Source organism: Cygnus atratus, chromosome 5 (genome assembly GCF_013377495.2).
Source record: "Cygnus atratus isolate AKBS03 ecotype Queensland, Australia chromosome 5, CAtr_DNAZoo_HiC_assembly, whole genome shotgun sequence".
Lineage (NCBI taxonomy): Eukaryota > Metazoa > Chordata > Aves > Anseriformes > Anatidae > Cygnus > Cygnus atratus.
In genome coordinates this window covers 10,643,881-10,666,989 of record NC_066366.1, presented here as the reverse complement: position 1 = coordinate 10,666,989, position 23,109 = coordinate 10,643,881, and the positions used below count along the sequence as shown (strand labels likewise).

Below are 23,109 nucleotides of genomic sequence, written 5' to 3'. Positions count from 1 at the left end.
AGCTATGGCGCCAGAGCTGAGCCTGCTCCTTGGAGCGAGTACTGCACAGTGCCGAGTATCTCTTGGGGGGAATCCTGCCTGAGCTCAGGGCAAGCCCGTGCCACGGCCTGACGCTGCGGGTCTGGGCTGCTGGACGGGCGCTGGGGTAAAGGAGAGGAAATGGAGCGGTGCTTGGCTCTGTGGAATGAACACTTCTCAAAATGCAGAGGGAGGGAAAAGCAGCGCTGAAGAATTGGGTTCTCGCTGCAGGCCATGAAGGCAAGTGGCCCTTTATGGGTGCTTTTGTCCCCAGGAGGGGACTTCTAATTTTCAAAACAATTTGAACGGAAATTTATTAATATCTATTTGAGAGGAGTATTTACGTTTGTTCTGCTTGATTAAATTAGTTCTAAAGAGAGCTACATCTTTTGCCTGGAAAGACGTGATGCTATTTAAAATTACTGTCAGATGAATGTGATGATGATGATGATTGTTTTTTAAGATTTTGTGCCTTAAAAAGGTACACAAAGGCAGATACAATCAGACTAAATGCAAGAGCCAGGCATGGACCACTTCCCATGGTGAAAAACCCTGCTGCTTTCAACTAACTATCAAGAATAAAAATTAGATGCTACTTGAGGCCTCAACCTACTCCTTCTATGCCAAATTTTAGATTAATCTTGCCACCTGCAGTGTGGGTGTATAAATGACACGAGGGGGACGTTTTTTCTCTTATTTTTCATTTTTGCCACATAAATGGTGTGCAGTAATCATATCATACTGTGCTGGTTTGTGGCATTATATCATGTGATCGCCTTGCATTTTGTAGCCTATTCAATGATATAAAATGCGGAACATTAGAATTTTTTTAATAAACGGACAAAAAGTGCTTTTGGCACCTGGTGTCCACTAAAACATTAATCTAAATCAGTAGTTATGTAGGCTGTGTACCTGCTAAAATGAGAGAGCTGATTCTGTGGTTCTGACAACAGAGGGATCTGTGATCATTGATGTGACTGCGGTACTTGACAATAAACCCAATAAACCCTGTGGCTGAGCACTGGTGTTCTCGCTTCCCCAAAATCTCACATGGCAGTCTTCTTGTCCCCCATCCTCCCACCCAGCTTGATAGTGTTTCTTGTACAGTTACAGCTGTGTCTCCCATTGATCCACCATGCTATAAATAGGAAAAAATAGTATAGGATTACTTTACTGAGCCCAAGCGCCCCCTGAGCATCCGGGTGACTCCTCCCTTTGAAGCTGGGAGTTTTCCACTTGGCATCAGTGGGAACAGGCACCTCCTGCAGTGTACAAGCTTCTGTTGTAAAGCTTTGTTGTGTTTCTTGCTCCCCATCACCCCCCCCCCCCTTTTCTTTTTCTTTTTGTATTTTGTAACCCATAAGGCAGCAAAGACTCTCAAGAGTGCAACAAGCATAAAACCGAATCTCAGAGGTTAAATGCTCATTGTTTCTACGACAAAAGACCATCTATAGATGGCATACAGACCTGCCTCTGCTTCTGTCTCCCCACTTTGGCTCATTGTGCATAATGATATTGAAATTTTAGAGCCTGTTCTTGGGAGTAGGGAAAATAACCAAGCCAAGATGTGTGGGAGGAGAGTGGGCTTTATGCTTGTGTGTCATGGTTTTTCTTGGTCTGTGGAGGTCTCCACAGATATTCATCATGCTGTTTAGAAAATGAAGTGGCACAGCCTTAAAATGTGGCATCTAGAGAATAATTTAGTAAATGCTGATGATTTGGAAACCTCACGTACTACACTTTATCTCGAGTCTTTCTCTTAAGGCAATCTGCTGACAAGTTGAGGGAGCAGGACTCTGTGCAGTATTGGTTACAGTCATCTTCTTATGAAAATAGGGGAAATTATTTAGGTTTACTTCACTGTAATTAATTATGAAGCCAGGAAAAAATGTTCCTTTTTTTATAATAGCATTGCCCACACATTTAAAAGTCACGGTCCTCTGTGTTAGCCTTTTGTTCTCTGATGCCGGTAGTGCTTTTAATGCTTTTTGATGTCTTGTGAGTACCAGCTTTCAGATGGGATATTCTGCTTTTCTAGCTTTATGCCATCCTAATTGTTTCAAAATGTAGTCATTAAAAGAAAAGTAAACATTATTGCTGGTGTTATTGCTAATGGCAAGAAATGCAAAAAAGGGGGACACGTGGTGGTTCTATTTAAATAAAAGCTTATTTTCAGAAACAAAGGCTTATGGAGCAAAAGGGAGCTGTTAGTACCCCAAGCACGTTTGCTGTTACGGATGAACCCACAGCGATGGATGCTATCAAAGTTGTCATATTTTATTCATGAGTTGTGGTATGCTTGGATGAAATAAGAAAAGCAATGCTCCAAATCATAATTATGGTGTAAAAAGATAAAACAGTTACTATTGTGACATTTTTGAAAATTCTTAAATCTCTCAAATAATTCATATAAAACTTGTGGAGAATGACTAAGTATGTTAGCTGTGGCTACGATTCTTTGTTGGGGGGTTGTGTGGAACACTTCACAGAGGTGGAATTTATACAGATTTGGGGAGAAAATATAAATGTGTGCTTATATGTGTTCCAAGAAACAAAGACAGCTAGAGTGTTGAATATAAACATAATTGTAAAGAGGCTGACAGCTGAAATTATACTTCAGTAGAGAGGGGCTTTGACAAATGTATTATGCCCCATGTTGTTATCATGCAGTTAATAAATAAAGCAGACACCCAGGATTTAATTTTCTTTAGCAATACCGCGGAAGTGATTTTTCTGAGGTAAAGAAAACAGAAGGGAAAATTAATTCATGAAACACATTTGGTTAGTGTTTGTACAAATTGCAGAAAGAGAATAGGGAAAAAAAAACATAAGATTTGAGTAATAAATGAGCTAAATGTTTTAAAAGTAATTAAACAACTGTTTAGAGTGTCACATCACTGGAATTTTTGAACCATGAGCGCACATCAGCATATGCTTACTTTGAACTTTACAGATAATGTCATTGCCTCGAGTTGGGTTATTCTTGTGATATGGACTGGAAATTGGGAGCTCTGGGTAGGCGTAGGCAGGTCTGTTAGCTGCCATAAGCAGCATTAGGCATTGTAATCTCTCTCTGCACATGAAGAAACTGAGTCAGAGGTTGCTGAAACTTCCCTGTTGACGAACTACTGAATTCTGGTGTTTTGAAGCGTCTTTGAGAACACCAGTCTTCAGCAGGGAGGCAAATTATGCTTTCTTTGTGGCCCTGCTGAGCTAGACTGGGATTCTCAGCACAGCCAAAATAATTTAGGCATTTTGGCCTCTTCTGCTTCTCTGGGATCTGGTACTTAAAATTCCTTTGAACATCTAGGTTCTGGGTTACCCCTGTGACTATCTGTCACATTCCTGTTAAACTTTGGAAACTTAAAGCAGGTGTACTTGATACTATTTATTTTTAACACCTTGTCACAAAGTATGAGCAGCGTTAATTATCACCTCAAAGAAAGAAGAGTACTAAATGAGAAACCAGAATTATTACATATAGCTTAAAAATACAAATAGATCGTTCTCTGTACAGTCTATCGACAAAGCTGAAATTTGTTTCCAGATTATAAAGCGCTAAGGGTTATAGTGGGAGTAAGGTGGTCCAAGCTGCAGTTATTTGTAAAACTTACCTTGTGTCTGATTTTTGGTTCTAGATGCTCCTCACCTTCTGGTACTGTCTTCACTTAGATGTAAACTTGTTCTAAATATGGCTGAAGAATATGTTTGTCAAGTTCAGTATGTTTGCATTTTTTAAAAATCATTTCCGATTTGTTGGGACTGTGATTTTGAGCTTATCTGAAAGTGTTTTGTGGAAGGGGAGTAAAAATTGCTTGGGTTTGCTTTTGCGCGAAATCAGAACAGGAACAGTATTTTTAGGTGGATCATTATCTTGTGTGGCATTAGCATTTAACATACTCTAAAATAAATCCCTGAAATGGACAGCGCTTCTGCAAAACGGCCAGCGTTTCGGTAATGAGTCTTAGGAATTACTGCTCCTTCATGCTAACGTTGCAGACATTGCTACTGGCTCTGTTCAGACTTCTCCTCATGACTGGATTGCTACTGTAATCCTTACTTTTTTTAACTGTGGTTATTTTCAAAGTTTGAAAATAGCAACCTTTACCTTCATAGTCACAGTGATGTGACGTGCTAGCTAATATAGATAAACAGTGGAAAAGAAGTTATAATCAGTGACTCCTGCACTAATTAACTAACAAGGCATGTAATTTGATTAACTCACATGATTTAAGAGCAGATGATGTGCTGTTAGCAGTAGCGTAACTTCTGGAGCATTTCTACCAGCACCAGAATAAGCAGTTAATTTAAGGGATCATCCACTTGTAAATAGTCTTGATTTCAGCACGAGTCCCTCGAGGAAACAGCTGAGCCAACTTGAGAAGGTGAGCCTGAGCCTAGTAGCTGCTTAAAAGGAACCAAGGGAAAGGGGCTGCCCGAGCAACAGGTGATGTGTAGCGCTCCTCATGTTGAGCACTGTGGCTGTTCGTGTCAGGAAGCCTGGGGCAAAGCCAGTTGGCTCACTCAGGTTGTCTGCTTTTGCTCTGTACGAGCCACGTGGTCTGAAGTCGGTGTCAGTTCCTGTGTGATGCACGTGCCCGGGCCTGCTGCTCATGTGTCTGTTGCCACAGAGACAACTCCAAGGCTTGTCTTGGTTGTTTGGTCTGTCTGGGTGGAAAGACAAGGGCCCGGGAGATAGGAAGCCCATAGGCAGCAGAAGAGGGCAGCCCCTGCAGCGCAGGCTTTGCTACCGCTCTCTGCTGCCTTGCTTTCTCTGTCCCCTAGAGGACCTTGTTTTGGCTGGGACTTGAGGAAGCAGGTGGCTGCCTTCTCTCATGGCACGTATTCATTTCCAAGTCTTGTGCAGTATCTGGTGCTGTGCTTGCTGCGGAATGCTCAGTTTCCTTGGTTCAGTTAGAAATGCTGATAAAACAAACAAGAGACTTAGACTTTCTGACAACTACCTTATGAACTGCAGTGTGGTCATTCTAGCCAGTGCTCAAGTTGGGCCAGCTTTCAGGAAGTGAAGAGTCTGACATTAAGCTCCTAAATCAACTAAATTATTGCTGGGGAAGAAATGGTGAATTGATAAGCAGTCCCTGATTTTGGTAGCCACTCAAAAATCTGACTTTTAGAACTGGGTTTGCAATAGCTTTGCAAAAAGAATGGAATATCTATATAACTTCAAATGCTAGATGAATGTTGTTAGGTGAGACCTAGTCATAAAGTAGTTTACAAATGTACATCACCATGACAGCAATATATGAACACTTACTGCTAGTGTAGTTTTGCATCATGCAGAAGGAGAGTTTACTTTGAATTATATTGTTTTCCCACCTTCTTTAGCAGAACTGCTTTTGCTGTATAGTCATGGGAATTTACCTTTGTAACATTAGCTATTCACCCTGGTAATTGCTCCATCCTCTAATTTAACGAAAACCCATTAAACCGAAACAATAATTAAAATGAGACATCATCTCTGTAGGAGGTTTGCATTTTAAAATCACCAAGCATTTCACTGCAGATGGATCTTATTCTTGAGAAACAGTGTTTGAAGCAACATGTAAAAAGTGATTTATAATGAATAATCATAATTTAGAAAGCTGTGCTGTTGAACATAATTTCTTAGTGTTTATTACTGACTCTGAGTGGAGCTAGCAAGGCAGAAGCAAGTAGAGCATTTAGAATGACTTTTCGTGCTGGTGGGAACACCTAGAAGCGAAGAGGTACTGGTGAGAAAACATCCTGCCTTCTTTGAGCCTCTCTGGTAGCATAGTTTTGAAGAGCAGGGAGGGGATTTTTGACCCCTCCCTGGGTTACTGGCAGGGGTCCCTGGGGAGCAGCATGATGCCTGCTCAGCACCTGCACACAAGCGTGCGTTTGTTTTCCTCCCCTGCCTTGGAAGCAGTGCGGGCGATCAGCAGGCATGCTGCCGGCTCTGCGCTCAGGTGACAGCCAAGCACGCTGCTGCGTGGCCAGGGGCTCTGCGGCACCGTGGGGCTGTCTCGGGCCCTAACGGTGACAGCCGAATCGAGCTTCTGAGGTGCTCTGAGGGATTCGTGCCTCTCTGCCTGTTCCCGTGACAGGAGTATATTGCCAAGTCTTGCCTTCTGTTGGCATGTGAGGAGAAATGGTGTGAATCTTCCTCCTGCAGCTTCAAAAAAAAAAAAAAAAAAAGCTGTTGTCTAGTGAGAACTGCATTTTGCCCTTGCTAGGCAGGGAAGGACAACTACCTGAAGGGTCTTCCTGCTTGGCAGTGAAATGACTTCTTCCTGAGGAGGATCCCCGTGGCTGCTGTTAGCATCCTTCAGTAGACTTCTGGATCAGTTTGTGGCCTGTCTGGGCCGAGGAAAGGTTTTAGAGGAGCAGGAAGCAATGGGCATCAGGAGCTCTGTCACTAGTAGTGTGTGGGGGTGGTTTGTTTGTTTTGTTTTTGTTTTTGACCATTTGTTAGAAAGAAGAATTGTGTGGACCGATGTGCAGAAAGGAGTCTGTGCACTGGATCCTGCTTGGACATGGAAGCTTTGATGAAGCTCCTGCCTTCATTGAGAAAGGGTCACAAAACCTGTCTTGTGTTTCTATCCTGGGCAACTTCTGGAAATGGCCTACGCTTGTTTTGGATCCCATTTCTACTCTGTTCCATTTTTGGAAAGCTGGTGTCTTAAAAATTGAGCACTGTGGGTTTTTTTTTTTTTTCCCCCCTTTATGGGGAGATTTAAGTCTTATTGGATCTTGCCAATAGCAAGGTAAAATCCAATATGCTGCAATATTCAGTTCTCTAATGGCTGTCACTGAGATCTGGATTCTCTGTTGTAGGGTTAATTTCTACTTGCTTGGCTGGTGTGACTGTGCAAAGGCTATTCTGAAAGTGTATTTAAACACCTAGCTTTGAAATGATTGAAGTTAGCAATAAAGCACTGTGTTTTGCGTTCCCTACCAAAGTAAGGAAGTAAAAGGAAAAAGTATTCAAGCAGGCTAGTTAATGCTGAAACAATAGATGTTTCAGAAAATATGATCTGGTTTAGAACTGAATTTCAGTATTTTCCTCTAAAGGAAACCTTTAATAAAGAATAATGATTTCTCGGCTGGATTGGGATTCAGCTTGCAAGAACAGATGTATATTTTTCTTTGCTTAAAACTCTAGCCCAAATGGTCACATAATTCCTTTCCCCTTCATACCATGGATTATTGAGTGACATCCAAGTAAGCTTGGCAAGAACTTTGCCTACTTTCTTTGCATCATTTTTTTTTTCTTTCTCTGACTGCTTTTGTCAGCTTCTTTGGGGTGTTTGTTTTCTTGCCCTGTTTCCAGTGGAGCTGGAGCCAGCATCTCCCTCTCTCTTACTTGGGCCCTCTAACTCAATCGAAGCTACAAGTGACAGAAGTCTGAGGATTTAATTCTTAGTTCCCTGAGCTACTGATATGTAGAACAGTGGAAACCCACAGAAAGATGCAAACTGAGGGCAAAAATCAGCTTGCAAGAGCTGATCTCAATCCCGAGTAGTGAAATAATGGGAACTAGAGTAACCCATGTCTGATTCAGGCAGGTGGCTGAGCGTGGGAGCTTGCTGCCATGCAGCAGGGGCTGGCAGCTGCCTCCGCTGATCCCAGCCACAGTCCTGGTGCCGGATCCTGTCCTGGCTCCTTCTGGCCTGAGTAGGGCTAGGCTGGGGCTGAGCCAGCTTGTGGGGCACCGGGCAGCCGGGGAGGCACGGCTGTGTCCCTGGGGATGGCACCCGCAGGGAGGTGCTGGGCATAGCTGGGTTGGCTCTCCTGGCACACTGTGCATGCTTTGTGTTTGGTGCTTCTTCCCTGGACCTGTGGTTTACATGGCAGGGAGGAGGTATGAAATCAAACAGTGGATATGCGCTCTCTTTGTCATAGGGGTGTCTTCTGCTTCTCTGTTTTGCTGAAGGTAGAAAGTTTACTTGATGCTCTGGATGATTTCTATCTGTTGAACTTTAAAATAACTGTGTAAGCCTGTTTTTTTTTTTGCTTGTTTTCTTTTAGAAGCATTCTACTATGTTTAAAAAAAACCCTCCAGACAGTCAGTATTTCAGATTAAGGAAATATAATCACATAGAAGGGCATATGAAAGTCGTATCTACTTTTATTTATTTATATTATTTATTGCTGAGATTGTATTATCATTCAAGCATGAAGTGGTGTTTCACCGAAGATTACTGTATAAACCTATATTGTTCTATATTATGTAGGAAATACGGCATTTCATTACAAGCAGACAGTTATTTTTATAGACAGTATAAAATGTATTTTCCCCCTCAGGCACCTGCAGTGAGGAGGTGTATCCTTTCTCAGGGTGGTAGTGTTGTTGTTTTCTTTTTTAAAGCATGAAAATCAACTTGCAAATAGAAAGCTCTTGCTCCAAGTGGATCATAACTTCCAATTCATGAGTGTGGTACTTTCTGCAGAAATCAAGCAGAACACAGCCCAGTGACATACCAGGAGGTGGTGCAGTACTGCCGGAGAGGTGCCAGGGCGCTGTCCCATGGGGCAGGGGACTGGGGCCGATGTGGAGCCACCTGGGCCCTGTCTTCGATGAAGCCTCATGCGGCTCCAGACTGCGAAGAGTGCGCTTGGCACTCCAGCAGCCCGTCACCTCCATAAAGCCCCATGGAAGCAGATTTCTACATCCTCGCAAACCTCCCTGGGCTCCTCTGCTCACAAATCCAAGCGCCAGCTATTGCGTTGCATCTGCCACATCACTGCAGAACTGCTGGGGAACCCCCCCTTGTTGCAGTTACTGAGGTTTCCTTATGTTGAAGTAATCTCTGCTGGGGTTTCTATCCCTGCGAGTGTGGTTTTTTGGCTGTCCAGCGAGGGGATGTTCCTGTGCACTGGGACCTCCTTAGCCTGGCAATGAGTAGAGCTACTCCAAATGAGTAGCACTGGATTTAGAAACATGTTAATTTTAAAAAGCCCAGTTAAATAACCACCTTCTTATGGATTATATTAGAATAGTGTTGCAAATCAGGACCTAAGTAATGTTTGCTGTTTAGTGGTTTGAACCCAAGATTCTGGAACTTGATGATTGCAGATCTATGGCATATACTGATTTTAACCAACAGAGAGCTAATGGAAGGTGTATTTATGCTGTGTTCAGGACTGTGAACTGGTCTAGAATATAACATGGTATTTCAAAGTATGTTTCTAACTGGAGTAGTCAGTGCTTTGGTTATTCAGTGGTGATTCTGACTAAGGAGCCCTAGGTTTTTTGTAGAAGGTTGGGTGGATAGATGAGGGGATGTGGCTTTATAACTTGGTCCCTCTGTGATGAGAAAATGCTGGATTTTTTCCAAGGCTTGACTGATTTTTTTACATGTATGTTTCACTGACAGCACTGCCTATGTTTTCATGTGAAAATTTTTTTGAGAACTTCAAATAAGCAATTTTTTATTTCTTATGATTGTAACACTTAAAGAAAATAAAAAAAGGAAAAAAAACACAAGATGTTGTAAGATATAAAGGTTCTTAACATTCAAAACAAGAATAACTCTCCTCAGCTCTCAGTATTTGGAAATTCTGTCTCTGAGTCTCAGTTGCATCTTGGTACTTGGTTGTCTGTCTGTGTAGATAGCCGACTGTCTGTGTGTTTTAAATTGGAGTCATTTACAGCCAAAAGTGAGTTAAGTTAGTGGGGTAGAGAGTACGCTTACCCGTTCGGTGTAATAGGGGAGAACTTCCTGATTTATGAGACACAGTTCTGTGTATCCTGTCAGCTGTTCCAAAGAGGACTAGGGAGTATTTATGACCACTAATAAGATCTGCTAGGTAAGGATAGGTGAGGATAACAATACAGTTAATGAAATCTTGTAGGTGAATGCAAAATCTACTCTTCTGTGTTGGATACTTTTTCCTTCTGTTCCCCTTTATGTTGGCTGTGGAAACTATTTCTGTTCTCTGAAGCTTTGTCCTCTTATGATACAAGTGGCATTGGAGAGACGAATAGCTTGATGCTGTAAAGTGGACCTTATATTTATTTATCAGGTGAATTTGAGCCTCTGGCAAAGATTTTTAAATGATGACTGGTGATTTTTGATGTCTAATTTGCAGTACTTTTCAGAGGTGAGCTTCTCAAAGCACAAGTGCGTTATGCATTCTGAGTGTGTAGGCTCATTTGAAGGGCTGTAAGCTGTGCGGAAGAAATGGAGACACCCAATTACAAAACATGCTTGAATACTTTTTCCTTGGAGTTTGGTTTCAGTCCATGGCATTCCCCCAGTAGTCTGTATTTCTGAGTTTCAGGCAGTTTTCAAGCCAGTCTCTTCTCTTTCAGTCTGCAAAGCCTCATTTAATGATACTTTTTTTTTTTTCCTCCCCTGCAGTGGAATTCTGAATTGTAAATCTCGTCACTCCTTTGTGTGTTATGGCATTCATGCTGGGCCAGATTCTCAGGATTCAGTAGAGTTATATGGTTTTCTACCAGCTGAGAATGTGTGTTGGCATTTCTGGCTTCAAAGTAAACCTTTCTGAAGGAAGCGCACTGGGCTTCTAATTGATTGTGACATCCAGAAACTGCGAGTGGCACAGGTCTTGCAAACGTGTGACAAAGGCCCAGCATGCAAAACAAGGCAAGGGGTGGGAAGGTTGAAATGCTGTGATTTCTCCTTTTTGTCATTAATCATCAGTGGTGGTGATGGTACATTACAAATAAAAGGATGAAATAAAAATGAATGTGTTGGGAGACAGTGCATTTGAATCTTAGAAGATCAAATATGAGAAGGCATGCTGCTGCTTGGACATCAGAAGGGTTAGTGAGGCTGAAATATTTCTGGATCTGCCTGGTCAGACTGTAGTTGAATAAATATTGCATGAGCTGTCACGCTTTGCTTGTTTAAACTGAGAAATCCCTGAAACGGTAGCAGATTGCAAGCGTGTCTTGTATTTATTTCTTGGGCAGAAGCTCAGACATATAGCATTATTAGCAATAATACATCTCTGCCTTACACAGTGCAAGGACAAGTTTCCTCTGATGTACGATGGAAAGATGGTAACAGATTTGGTGGTAAAAACTGAAACTGGAGCTTGGTGAATTGTGTTGGGAGAGGCAGTGCCTGAGATTTCTCAGAGTTTAGGAGCCCATTTATTTGACTGCAGCACACCTTCTTTACAACAACTTAATCTGCTCACAGCAGACACAAATGGTTCAGCATCCCATTAAAAATTGTCAGAAAATCAGTAGCTGACCAGTTGTGAACTTGTCAAAGTGACAAGTGGGAATGCTGACGGAGGCAACATTGTGGTTTTTGCACTAAACAACTGCAATGGTCATGTGTGGTAGGTGACTCTCAAAAATGAAAAATCTCGATGGCAAAATGAAAAATGTAATCTGAATCTTTCTGACTTAGCACTTCTACTGGACTGTTGTTGCCACTCTCCTCCCCTTTTATTTATTTATTTTTTTTGAATAAAATTCTTAGATATAGAAAGAGAAATCCATGCAGCGCCCCATGTGAGTGAGAAGTTAATTCAGCTCTTTCGGAATAAAAGTGAGTTCACGTTTCTGGCCACCCTGCAACAGAAGGCATCGACTTCTGGAGTTATACTGTCCATCCGTGAGTTAGAGCACAGGTAAGAGGAAATTATTTCTATCTAGTAGTTGCAGTCTAAACGGTACTGAATGCTCAGTACTCCGTTGGTGGCTGTGTTGAAATGGTAGGTTTATAATCTGACATGTAAGTTAAAGCCTCTTGACGTAATTTGTGACTTGCTAGTTTTTCTTATTATTTTTTTTTTTAACAGGAGGAATGCATTATTTATGTATTCTGGTCTGTAAAATAAATTAAGAAACAAGATCAAAACCACGTTGCATAGACAACATACATTTTGGAAATTGCAAACCTCGTAATGCAATTTCTCCTATTTATCATGTGCACTCTGGAGTTTGCTTTTTCATAAAAGTTAAACTTGCATTCTCATGTTTTTCTGTGTTTTTAAAAATGTTTTAAAATATGTTTGCTTTTTTTGAAATTCAGCTCTTATGCTATATTTCAAACCTGTGCTTCCATATGGCGATGTGTATGTTTGCTTCCTGGCATGAATACAATATATTCTTTTTTTTTTTATTTTTATTGTCAGTGTTGGAGAAAAAGAAGAGGTCATTTTCATTAGCTGTTATAGTGGCAGACATCAGTTTGTTTAAAAACAACAACAACAAAAACCACACCAAAATTATACCTTCTATTATAGGTCATAATGATTTCTCTGATGTTTTGATGTTTCAAACTGCGTGTTGTGTCAAATAGTCTCCTGCTATCTTGAACTTCTAACTTTGGAAAGATCAGTTTGCCATATTAACGGATTTTTTTTTTTTCCATTTTTCATTTAAGAAAGAGTACACTGAGGATAGCCATTGATACAGTGTCACGTTTGGGGACACATACATGTACTTGTCAATCCAAGGTCATTCTAGACAGGCAATATTATACAATGGAAGGCACATAGTTTTTAAATATGGCCTCTACTGAGTTTAGCTGCTTAACTTCTCTCTGTTGGCGGTCAGAGACAGCGGCTGGTAGAGAGATGCATTGTGCAGGAGTAATCTTGATTGAATAAAATGCACTGCTGATGTCCTTGGCCCTGAGGTTATCTCTAGTATTTCATATTAATAGACATCCATTTAAAACTATGTATAGTTGAAGGATTGAATGCTAGTCTCACTTAAATCTTTGTACTTGTATGCAGGAGCCAAAGTAGTTTTAAGTCTGTGTAGTTCTGTGTAATCGCCAGAACAGACATGGCCAGCATTGCTAATGACTGCTCCTACATTCTGAAAGTCAGATGGATTACTGCAATTATCCGTCTTTTCCAGGCTTACTGTGTATCACTTAAAACAGACTCATTGTTTCTTTCCCCAGTGTCTTAAGTTGCTACTTGAACCTTGATAAGGATAGTGCTTCCAGACGCGTGGGTCTGAAATGACAGAAATTAATAAAGTGGAAGAAAATGGGGGAAAAAGCTTTTTAAGGCTGGAAAAGAAGAGTGGAGAACAAAGATTGGGGGCACCGCTGAAAAGTACCCTGGTTACATTATAATCAGTGTAATGGCAGAACGTTCAGCTTGTTGTTGTTTTTATATTTTTGGGTGCACCAGCTGCTCAGGTCACCCTAGACTTCAGCCTCACATGTGTGCTGAAATATGCCCAGGCCACTGACGCACTGGTAAACATTTTTAAAAATTGTTGCTCTATTTAAATTACTGTTGCTCAATCAAAATTACCGATTTTGATAATTATTTTGATAATCTGTTCATGTTCTTTTTTAAGCTTTTTTCATCCTTCTATGTGTCTGTGAAAATAGACAGTACAAAGAGATTAGTTTAAAAAAAAAAAAAGATTGTTTTCACAGGTCTTAATCACACTGAAATGTAACAAGTATAAGGGTATCTTATTATCTAGCCAGTATAGTTTTTGACCATGGAAAATGCGATAACTTTCCTCTGATGTACAAAATAGGAAATATTGTAGTTATGGCATAGGGATTTTCAACTTATTAGTATACCCCAAATTGCACAATTAAGAGTTTGAGACTACAGGACATGCAGGAGGTCAACAAGACCTGAATAAAAGCAGCAGCTGTGTTAGTTGTTGGTACAGGAGTTCATATCTTATGCAAGACCTTTTTTTTTTTTTTGCACACAGGTTTAGTAGTTGGCATAAATATTTCATGGACTAAAACCTATTTTATATATAAATATATATAAAATCTAAGTTACATATGCCAGCGTAATTAGTTCAGAAGGCTGTTTTACATGATGTTCAGAGTGGAGATAATCACCATAAGGTACAAGAGAGAACTTTTTGCCTTTCTGTAGTGCATATTAGCAGGAGTTTGTTCTTCATAAATAGCATGGAACTTTGAAACCAAGATATCTACGGTGTTTTAGAAATACGTAGGTAAATGGATCTTAAATCTTGACAAATAACAAACAGAAATTGAATGTAAAAGGTATTAAAATAAGATGAAAACACCTTTCCTTGAAGTCAGTCATTCAGATAAGCTGTTTTGTTATACTAAGTGGGTATCTCTCAACATTTAGAGATTAGTTGTTAATTTATATGATCCTTTGGACAGGATTTATATTGCATAGATGATAAATGCGTCTTTGTTAATATTTTATCTTGTTGAATCAGCTTGATGATAAAGATTTTGTTTTCATGATCCAAATGTATTAATATACAGCTTGGGAAATGGAAAGCTTAATTAACACAGATTAAGTCTAATTGAACAGTCTGTTAGTATGTGCAGACTGTACTAGTTATCTGGAATACAAAGGGAAAATCTGCAGATTATATTTTTTTTCTAAATTTCAGAGGACAAAATGTAATACAAGATGTAGAAACATGTTACTTGGGGATGCAGAAACTATTATCTTTGTTGGATAACTATGCTAGCTTTTTCTTTCTTGAAGATCTCGGTGAGATGTTTTGATCACAGCTTTTGATTCCTTCAACCACCAAGAAGCTTGGAAAAGGCCATTGAGATACTTGAAAACCCATCCATAAAGAGTCCTTATTTGAACAGTGATTTAGTATAGTTTCACCCAAAGTTGTATGTTTGCTCCTTACATGCTTTGGTCTTGCATGGTCCAAAGCCCCATAACATAAATTAAATGGGAGTCAGCATTGCCTCTGTGCTGTTTACTCCCTGGACTGGAGGTGTAGTCATAGCTCCATCCTACTGCTGTCTGAGATGGGTGTCTGGAGAGATCTGTCAGGGATGGCCAGTTACCCAGGCTCGTGTCCTTCTGGCTGTCACCAAAGGAGCTGACTATGATTTCCTGACCTCTCGGGGGCACAATTAAAAAAGAATTGGCTGCTGTAATATTTTTTTCTTGCTGCTGTGAAAATTTTGGCCACAAATACTAGTAATAAAATAATTAAAAAAAAAAAAAAGCTATAAACTTTTCATTTAATATTGGATGACTGAGTGGGCAAATAAAGCATTTGTTTACTTAGCAGACACCAAGAATGTACAAAATGAAGAGTTTTGGTGCTTGGAAAGAATGGGTAAGGCACCCAATGAAAACAGTGAGCATGGGTCTGTGTTACTGGCCATCCCACTGACTAGCTTATGACATTTTCAAATGATTTACTGCCTAAGTTTTCAATAATGATATTTTAATGGGTTTTGTTCTGTGTTAGAGAAACTATTATTCATGTCCTAGGCCTCTTTGGCCTTAAGGTATCAGGAAGGTTTGAGTCCAGAACACTTTATTTTTTTATTTATTTTTTTTTTTGCGCTATTGTACAGATCTGAACCTTCTCAAATCACATGGGTAGAACAAATACACATCCTCTGTGGTTCTGGTACTTGCCTGAAAGGAAGCAAGAGGAAACAGTCTTGACTGAAGGTTACCTATGAGGTGGCAGCTGGCAGCCAAGCTGTTACCTGGTTGTGATGTGGGAGGTAATAACTCTGAATCAGATTTTCTAACCTTTCATCAGACAAAATTCCCTTTTGAGTTTTTGAAAGTAACCTGTCAGGTATTTGCTTGCTCTGTAACAAGCTGCCCTCCAAAGAAAGATGTTCTTCATAACCATTGGTTTTATTTTTGTGGAAAGCAGAGAAGTTGGACATTGTTTTGCACAGTGAGTGAAAATAAACTAGTAAGCGAGTAAGGAGCCATCGCCCAGGAGATACTCATGAGAAATAAAATAAAACTCTTATTGACCTTCTCCTCAAGGTCTTGTTATACACATTTTTCGAAGTCCCTGAGTCTTGAGTGGAACTTAGTTTCTTTCCCTCCCTTGCCTTCCCACAGAACCTATTGTTGCTTTTGTCAGTCAACTAAAGAAGCTGGAAGAAAAAAAAACAACTTTGTTGTACTGGTTTGTGTGTGTGTGTCCTGGGTCTCTCTTCTCTCTTTGCTTTATGTTTATCAGTACTAACTTTCTGTCCACGTGTGGTGTTATTATTTCTGTAGGGTTTTCAGAATTGAGAGGTTCCCCCCCCTCATGACAGAACTAGAGAGCGAGTTATGAAAATGGATGTTTCTATGATTGTCTGACAGGGAGCACTAAAAACTTTTTATTATTTTTTTGTTTTTATTCTTTTAATTTTTTAACATGAACCTATGCTTAGGAACTGACCTTCAGAAACTTTGTCATGGCAGATATTTGGAAAGTTGCAAGCTAATTGTACTGCTATAGTGAAATGGATTTACTGAGTGGAGAATTTGGCCCTTCGGTATGTAACAGCCAGATGTATTGGTATAAATATTCTGAGGGATGCTGATAAATGTGTTAGGCTGGGAGTGAAATATTTTTATTTCTAGCAAGTCAGTTTTGGGTGGGGAGGGGAGACAGGGGTGAGACTTACTAATAAATTAATATTTCCCCCCAGTTACACTGTAAACAGCTTCTCAGACTGTAGAGGAGTAGATAGAAAGCTCTACATTCAAAAATAACAAATGGAAGGCTCCTGGGCCTTCCATGATGTTAGATTTAAAACATAAATGGGAAACAATCTAGTTAAACACTGAAACCTAATTAATAGAAAGAAACCTGTGCAAGTGACTTCTGACCCCAGTTGTAAGCCTGAAAGACTGGATGTACTCCATGCTACGTTTTAGACGAATCTCTGCAAGATGTGTATTAGCATAGTGGATTCTGAGATGCCCAGTATTCAAAACAAAGGGAAGGAAAAACTCTGAAAATGCTTCCATTTTACTTTATCTTTTAGGGTAAAGGTCACATCTTCATCAATATTGATTTGTAGAATTGCTAAATTGGCAAGCTGATTAGAGAATGCAAAGATCCAGCTTTACTTCTGTCCCTCTGAACTAGGTAATGTGAAATATGAGAGGCACCTACACACTTTCCCTCGTGCCTCCCAGAGAGACACAAGCAGGTGAGTTTGTTTTCTTCCAGATATTTTTTTTTCCCAAAAGCATTTTAGAGATGCAAGCGGAAAGAGAATTGTGCCCTCCTGCTACTGTCCTCTGGGTTCAAGTATGCAAAAGAGAGAAGTGAAGCAGAAAAGTTATATTATATACGTGTTCCACTGATTTAAGTGTTGTGAAGGAGTTACTGCTTGAGAAGCTACATTCTGTCTTGTGGCTCCCTGCTGAGAGCAGGTGTTTTATGTACCATAGGATGGCAATTGTTGTCTCTTGGAAGCATTAACATGCTGCTGATAACCAGCTGTTGAAGCACATTGTTTGGACCTTGTTAGCAATTGAGGCAGAATGGCTGATAGTTGGAAACTCTTTAAAACTGGATTTGGACAGTGCAGAAATGTTGTGGTTAGCCACGAGCAGGATGTGTGGGTCCCCTTGGAGTCTTCTCCAACATGCCGAGTTATTTTGTTTGCTTGTTTTATGATCCTCTGATAGAGGCAAGGCACTGAAATGTTTCTAATTTAGGCTGAAGGCAACTTTCTGCAAACCGCGTCCTCTGAATTTTGGCTGCTCGCTGAGAATGTAACTTTCCTAGTTAACAGGAGGCTTAGATGTTCACAGGACATTGTTCACGGAGGGTCACTTTCTTGGTTGGATGCTAGGCAGGCACTGTGCTGTGGACAGGAGAGGGTCACAGTGCCTGCCTGAAGGACTCCCAGTTGTGGCAAGCTGCCAGCGCCTTGGTGGCACTGGGGAGAGTAGGAGGGAAGCTGGTGGGGCAGCAGAGGCTGGGGGTGCCCTGAGCAGAGCTGGGAGCAGCCGTGTTGCTGGGCCTTAAGGGAGTGGAGTGGGAAAGGTTTTCGCTGGGAATCTAGCAGAAACGTATGACACTTGCCATAACGCAAGAAATCACTGGAAAGCTGCTGAATTTCAGAGCAAGATCAGAGGGAAGAACCTGCCTTGTAAGCACATACCAATTAGGACAGGATAATTTGTTTTCAAATATTTTAGTTTGACTCTCAGGTGGCAGATTTCATTAGTTTAAAAGGCTATGCTATTCTCTTTTGTTTCATTAAAATCTGGTATTTAAGGATTGTGGGTCTGGGGATCCCCTGAGCTGAGTTCTTGCCGCAGCGGTGGGCGGTGGGGAGGGACTGAGCAGGGTTGCGCTCTGCTTTGCTTACAGCTCTGCTGGGGGCTTTCTGGTCACGCTGGCACCTCCAGGCTTCTGCATACCCACAGTGACCCTTCAGCTAATGCTGCCTTGGAGTCCTGTGGTTAGCCTCAGAAAAATTGGCAGTTCCTATTTAGAAAGTCCTTAGATACAAATACTTTGTGGACTGCAGATGGTCCACTGGAGCACTGGGGAAAATAACCCTCAGTCCAGGCATTTTAGGTGATGAGCCCTTCAAGGACCACTTGAGTAACCCACAGAGTGCAACTGTGGATTGCATTCCTTGCTACAGACACAGTGATTGTGAGAGTGCGAAGTGACCTGGTTCTGGAGCAGTGATACGTGAAGAAGTAATTCTTTGTTGTTGTTCTTGTAGGGTTTCTTTGCTATCGGATTAGCTCCTCGGGTTGACCTGCCTTAGTGCAACCGAGTGGCTAAATCTGGTGCAAAGTATAAGGTTGGAATAAGCATGCAAGAGAGTGAGGCCATTCCTTGCGGGGTGGTTACACTAGGCTGCAACCTTTGCTGCAAGATCAACACCTGCTTTTTGTGAGGGGACGAAATCAAAATTTCTCCCATTATTTGGCTGCATGGTCACTTCTTGCAGGAACTTAATTTAGCAGAGATGTCTTGATTATTGTTTTTGTTTATATGTGCATGAGGACTTTATTTATTTATTTATTTATTTTGGTTGTAGCAGCCTAAGGAGTTAGGATTTTACCATACTTCAAGTAATGGGCTCTCTTCAGCCCTACTGACTGTGCTAGTTCTGAAGCCTGCTGAGATGCTGCACTATTATCAGGTGCAGTGTGTTACTACCTACTAGTTTTGCTATGAACAGGGGAGGGACCATGTCTTTCAGACAGTAGGCAGGTAGCACCCACAGCGAAGACAGATGTTTAGGCACGAGAAATGGAAACAAAAATGCATAAGTGCAGTCCTTACAACACATGCCACAGAAATGAGTAGCTGCTTTGTACCTTGAGCTGCATTTTAGCTGGCAAGCAGATGTTGGGGTCACTTTTTTCTTTATCTGATCAAAGAAGAAAGTAAATTTGTATTTGTCTGACTTATGCTTAGTTGCAGGTACACACACATGTATTAGAACACTTACAATGTTCAACATATCTTGCAGCTTGCGTGCCCAGCTGCCGTGTAGATTTGTAGAACAAAAGACAAAATGTTTATTACAGCACATGTCGCTTGCGGGTGGTTATTGGTAAGTGTTTCAAGGTAGGCTGATGTAATGCGATCCCCATTGTCCTCGGAGTAATCAGAATGGAAAAAGAAAGATGTTTAATGGACTGGGTTTTGTTCCTTGTATTTGAAATAAAAGGATACAAATGTTTGAAAGAATTGTGTTTAGGTAGACAACAGCACAGTGAAGTTGAACTTCAGTGTTTTTGGAGATTTGAAAGAAATTAACATTTTAACTTTTGGCTTGTATTGGATTTGCTGGTATAGGAGTAATACTTTGGAGTTGTAGGTGATCAGAGTCTTTGTGAAACGTGGGATTTTGCATTTTCTTTTGTAGAAAGTTAATCTGTTTTTTCAGCAAGATACCTTCACTGTTACAGATGATCCCTCTTCTATTCAGCATACCTTTTGTGCTACCTGATGGCAGTCTGATTTTGAGCAGAGGCTTTGATATCAGTACATAATCTCTGCCATTGTACTAAGTCTTTAATGCCACGTAAGTGAAGATTTGCTATGCATGGTTTTGCTATGCAGCCTCTCAGTCTGTCCAAATTTAAAACCAGCTGCAGAAGGTAGCTGTGTGGTTTGTGAGTATGCATATGTAGCAGAGGACTAGATCTATACACTTGAGCGTGTAAGAGCATTTCTTGAAAATCTAGTGGTTGACAGTGCTTCAGAGCTTGGGATCTTGATCCTGTCACTTTTTAGTAACTAGGGATACAAAAACAGTGCCTGTGGAAGCAACAGAGATATTTGCCTTGACAGCTGTAGCTTGCTCTAGTTTTTGCATCCTTATGGAACTGTGGTGACAACTGCAAGGTGAGTGTTTACTTCTGTTTGAAGTCAGATGCCTGTCTTGTTTCCGAGGCACTGCTCCTGCTCAGTATGGCTTCATTGACAGTGGTGATAGTCTTGGGAACAGGCCTGCCGGTTTACCTGCAGAATTTAGCATAGCATTGCGAGTGCCTGCTGTCAGCCTGACTTGCTTTCCACCAGGGGAGCGTTAGAACAAGATCTCAATTTATTTTCTGCTGTTGTCCAAGCTGAGACACTTGGCTGCCCAACCAAAATAACAGTGTGTGTGCGTATCACTGTGCACGCAGACTCAGTGGTCAGGAACACTAAAAAGCCAAAAGCCAATGATCTGTGATTCATCACAGAACTTCTGTAGATGGAAAATCATGCAGTCAGCGTGGTAATGGGTAGAGATTGTTGGCTGTTGTTTCTGAATACATCCAGAAGTGGTTCTGAAAAGATGTTAAAACACAGTCTTGCCTGAAGCCATTTTGATTACTAAACATCATTAAATGTTCTGATATTCTGCTTGGCATAATGCTATTAAATGAGGAGGCTGCATGCACAAACACGTGCAAAGAGGCACATGTGTGTAGAAGCTTCCTGAATTTAATTTCTAGTTGTTGACGTCAAATGGGCTGGACCTAGGACTTTCCTTGAATTTGTTTTGCTATTTAAAAAAGAAAAAAGGGGAAAACGAGTGCCTTGATCAGACTGACAGAACTTGCCAGAATCTTGTGTTCAATAACATCATTGAACAAGCCTGATTCTTGTTATGGCGGTGACTTTTCCAGCAGTTGAGAGAGCTGATGTTGCAGTGTTGCTGCAGCACGTGCCAGGTGAACGGTGACTCCATCCTTGAACTCCTGTGATTTTTGTGACCTTATCCCATTAAGCAGATGCACAAGTGTTTTGACTAGATGATAACCCCAAGTTTGTACATAATCGCAGGGATGCCATCTGTGCCTGCTGCCTTGCCCTGGGACATCTGTTCAGTAGCTCTAAGAGCATCTGCTGCAAGTGCTGGTGCTGCTCCTTGAAAGAGGCTGTGGGGCTTCATTTGGCACTTGATCAGGGATGACAGAAGTTGTAAAGTCAGAACGAAAACTCTGCTTTATTTATGTTTGGAAGTGATAAAAGGGAAGATTTCCTGAATGAAATGCAAAAAGTAGTCACGCCTTAGTTCTTAGAGCTCTTATTGAAGCACTTAATCAGGATTGTGCTTACCAGATGGTGCTCTGTCTTCATTGTGCAATGTTTTAGTGTCTCATGATAGGTGCTAGCGTCATAGGCATCAGAACAAAAAGTGCTGTACGCACTCTAAAGGTGTTCACAAGAACATGTATCCTGGAGCTGTACTCAGGGTTCTGTCTTGTTTGGAATCTGTGAGCCCTCCCTCCTTTGGCCACTTTGACACCCTGAGATCAGTAACATCTTTGAATGAAATGTCGTGTTCTTTTGTCACAGGTAAAACTCCCTGCTCTGGTAAATATGATGAATGCATGAATATGTTTCTTTAATGCAGATGATGGATTAAAACAACTCATAAAAAGACTTGGGGCTTTCAGCTTCAGGTTTCTTACATGTTTTTACTTAACATCGATGCTGACTTTTACGTTTTCTGGGGTCATGGCATCCACATCATCTGTTTCCAACTTACGGCGTACTTTTAGGAACCTGAAGCCTTATTTCCTCATCTGGAAGTGAAATGAGCTGTCAAACACACAGGTAGATCTTCACTATGATTGTGGAAAAATTAAAGAAAAAAAAAAAGAGTAAACATCAGTAAGTCAGGCATTATTTTCTCCTAAAAATAGCCAGGCATTATCTTCTCATAACAGTACCCTTATGTAAGGTATGTAGGGGTTGAAAAAATTGTCAAGAAGAATTGTAAAGCAACTTGAGTTGATTGTGGAATGATGTCCTTCTGTAAAGCACATTCCACGATCTTAAAATAACCCAGCTTTTTGATGTGCATAAAATTCATCTGAATTTAGAAACATGTTTCTTCTTTTTTCTCTTACACATCATGATTTGAATGAGAGGGACTGCTGACAGATATAGAGAAGGATTCCAATTCTATAATTGTGTAAAAGAAGCCAGTAGTAACCTACATGCTTAGCAAATATGGATATTATAGCAGTGGAATAGTTTCAGCCAAGGTCATATACTCCTCTGTATTGCTCTTCCATAAACAGTGTTTTTTCTCGATACATGTGTTCTGAGAATGTAATCTGTCAAAACAGATGTTTCTTTTTAAACAGATATGATCAAAAGTAATAAAATACAAAACATTGAGAAATAACAAATGAAACAAGAAACCATCCCTTTGTGCTAACAAGCTGACAAATAGGTGACTGTCGCACATGTCTCTTGGAAAAGGTCGCAATGAAGGCAGCAGGGAGGCTAACCATAGCAGGAAGTTGACACACAGATATCTTAGACCCATCCCAGACTTCATGCGGTTGTGATGCAGCAGCAGAACTGGTTGTAACACTCAGCAGTCTCCCTTGGGCTATTGATATGGATCTTATAGCAACATGGAAAGTTCACGCTTGTCTGCTGCTGATGCGTTTATTCAGGCAGTACAAGTGTGGAAGACCAGCATGATTTTTCCTAGACGCTTTCATCCTTTCAGGATCCCAGACTTGTTTGGTTCCTGCATTTTCTTCTTCCTGGTAAAATATTGGGAAGAACCTATAAGAAGACGTGCATGTTAGAGACTAATTCATTTTCTTTCCTCTTGTATGGTAGCTTCTGTTCATGTCCCCCCTCCTCCCATTTACCTGTCAATTTACAGTAGATGAAAACTTGTGCAACAGCATGCCAAAAAGCTGAGATAGATTTTTAAGAGTAAAATAAAAAATCATTTTCTCACAGGTTGATGATTCCGTGCCTGAACTTGTGTTTTGCCACTCATTTGCTTTCCATTCCACTACTTGCAGATTAGAACTTGAACACAGAATAAGCACATTTACTTCAGCAGTGAGTGGCCTTTATGTTGTAGCTTTTCTCTAGAGTCTAGTTGGAGGAGGAAAGAAAAGATGTTTGCTATTGAGAAAGCT

At 40.8% G+C, this 23,109-nt stretch overlaps 1 protein-coding gene across 1 annotated transcript in view; it reads left to right on the top strand.

The window, feature by feature from the left end:
- The window catches only part of NELL1 (neural EGFL like 1), a 295,005-nt gene that overhangs the window by 13,158 nt on the left and 258,738 nt on the right, over positions 1–23,109 (top strand). The window contains exon 3 of the mRNA XM_050711117.1: positions 11,460–11,610. Coding sequence (XP_050567074.1) covers positions 11,460–11,610 — 151 coding nt within the window. The remainder of the gene's footprint in view (positions 1–11,459; positions 11,611–23,109) is intronic.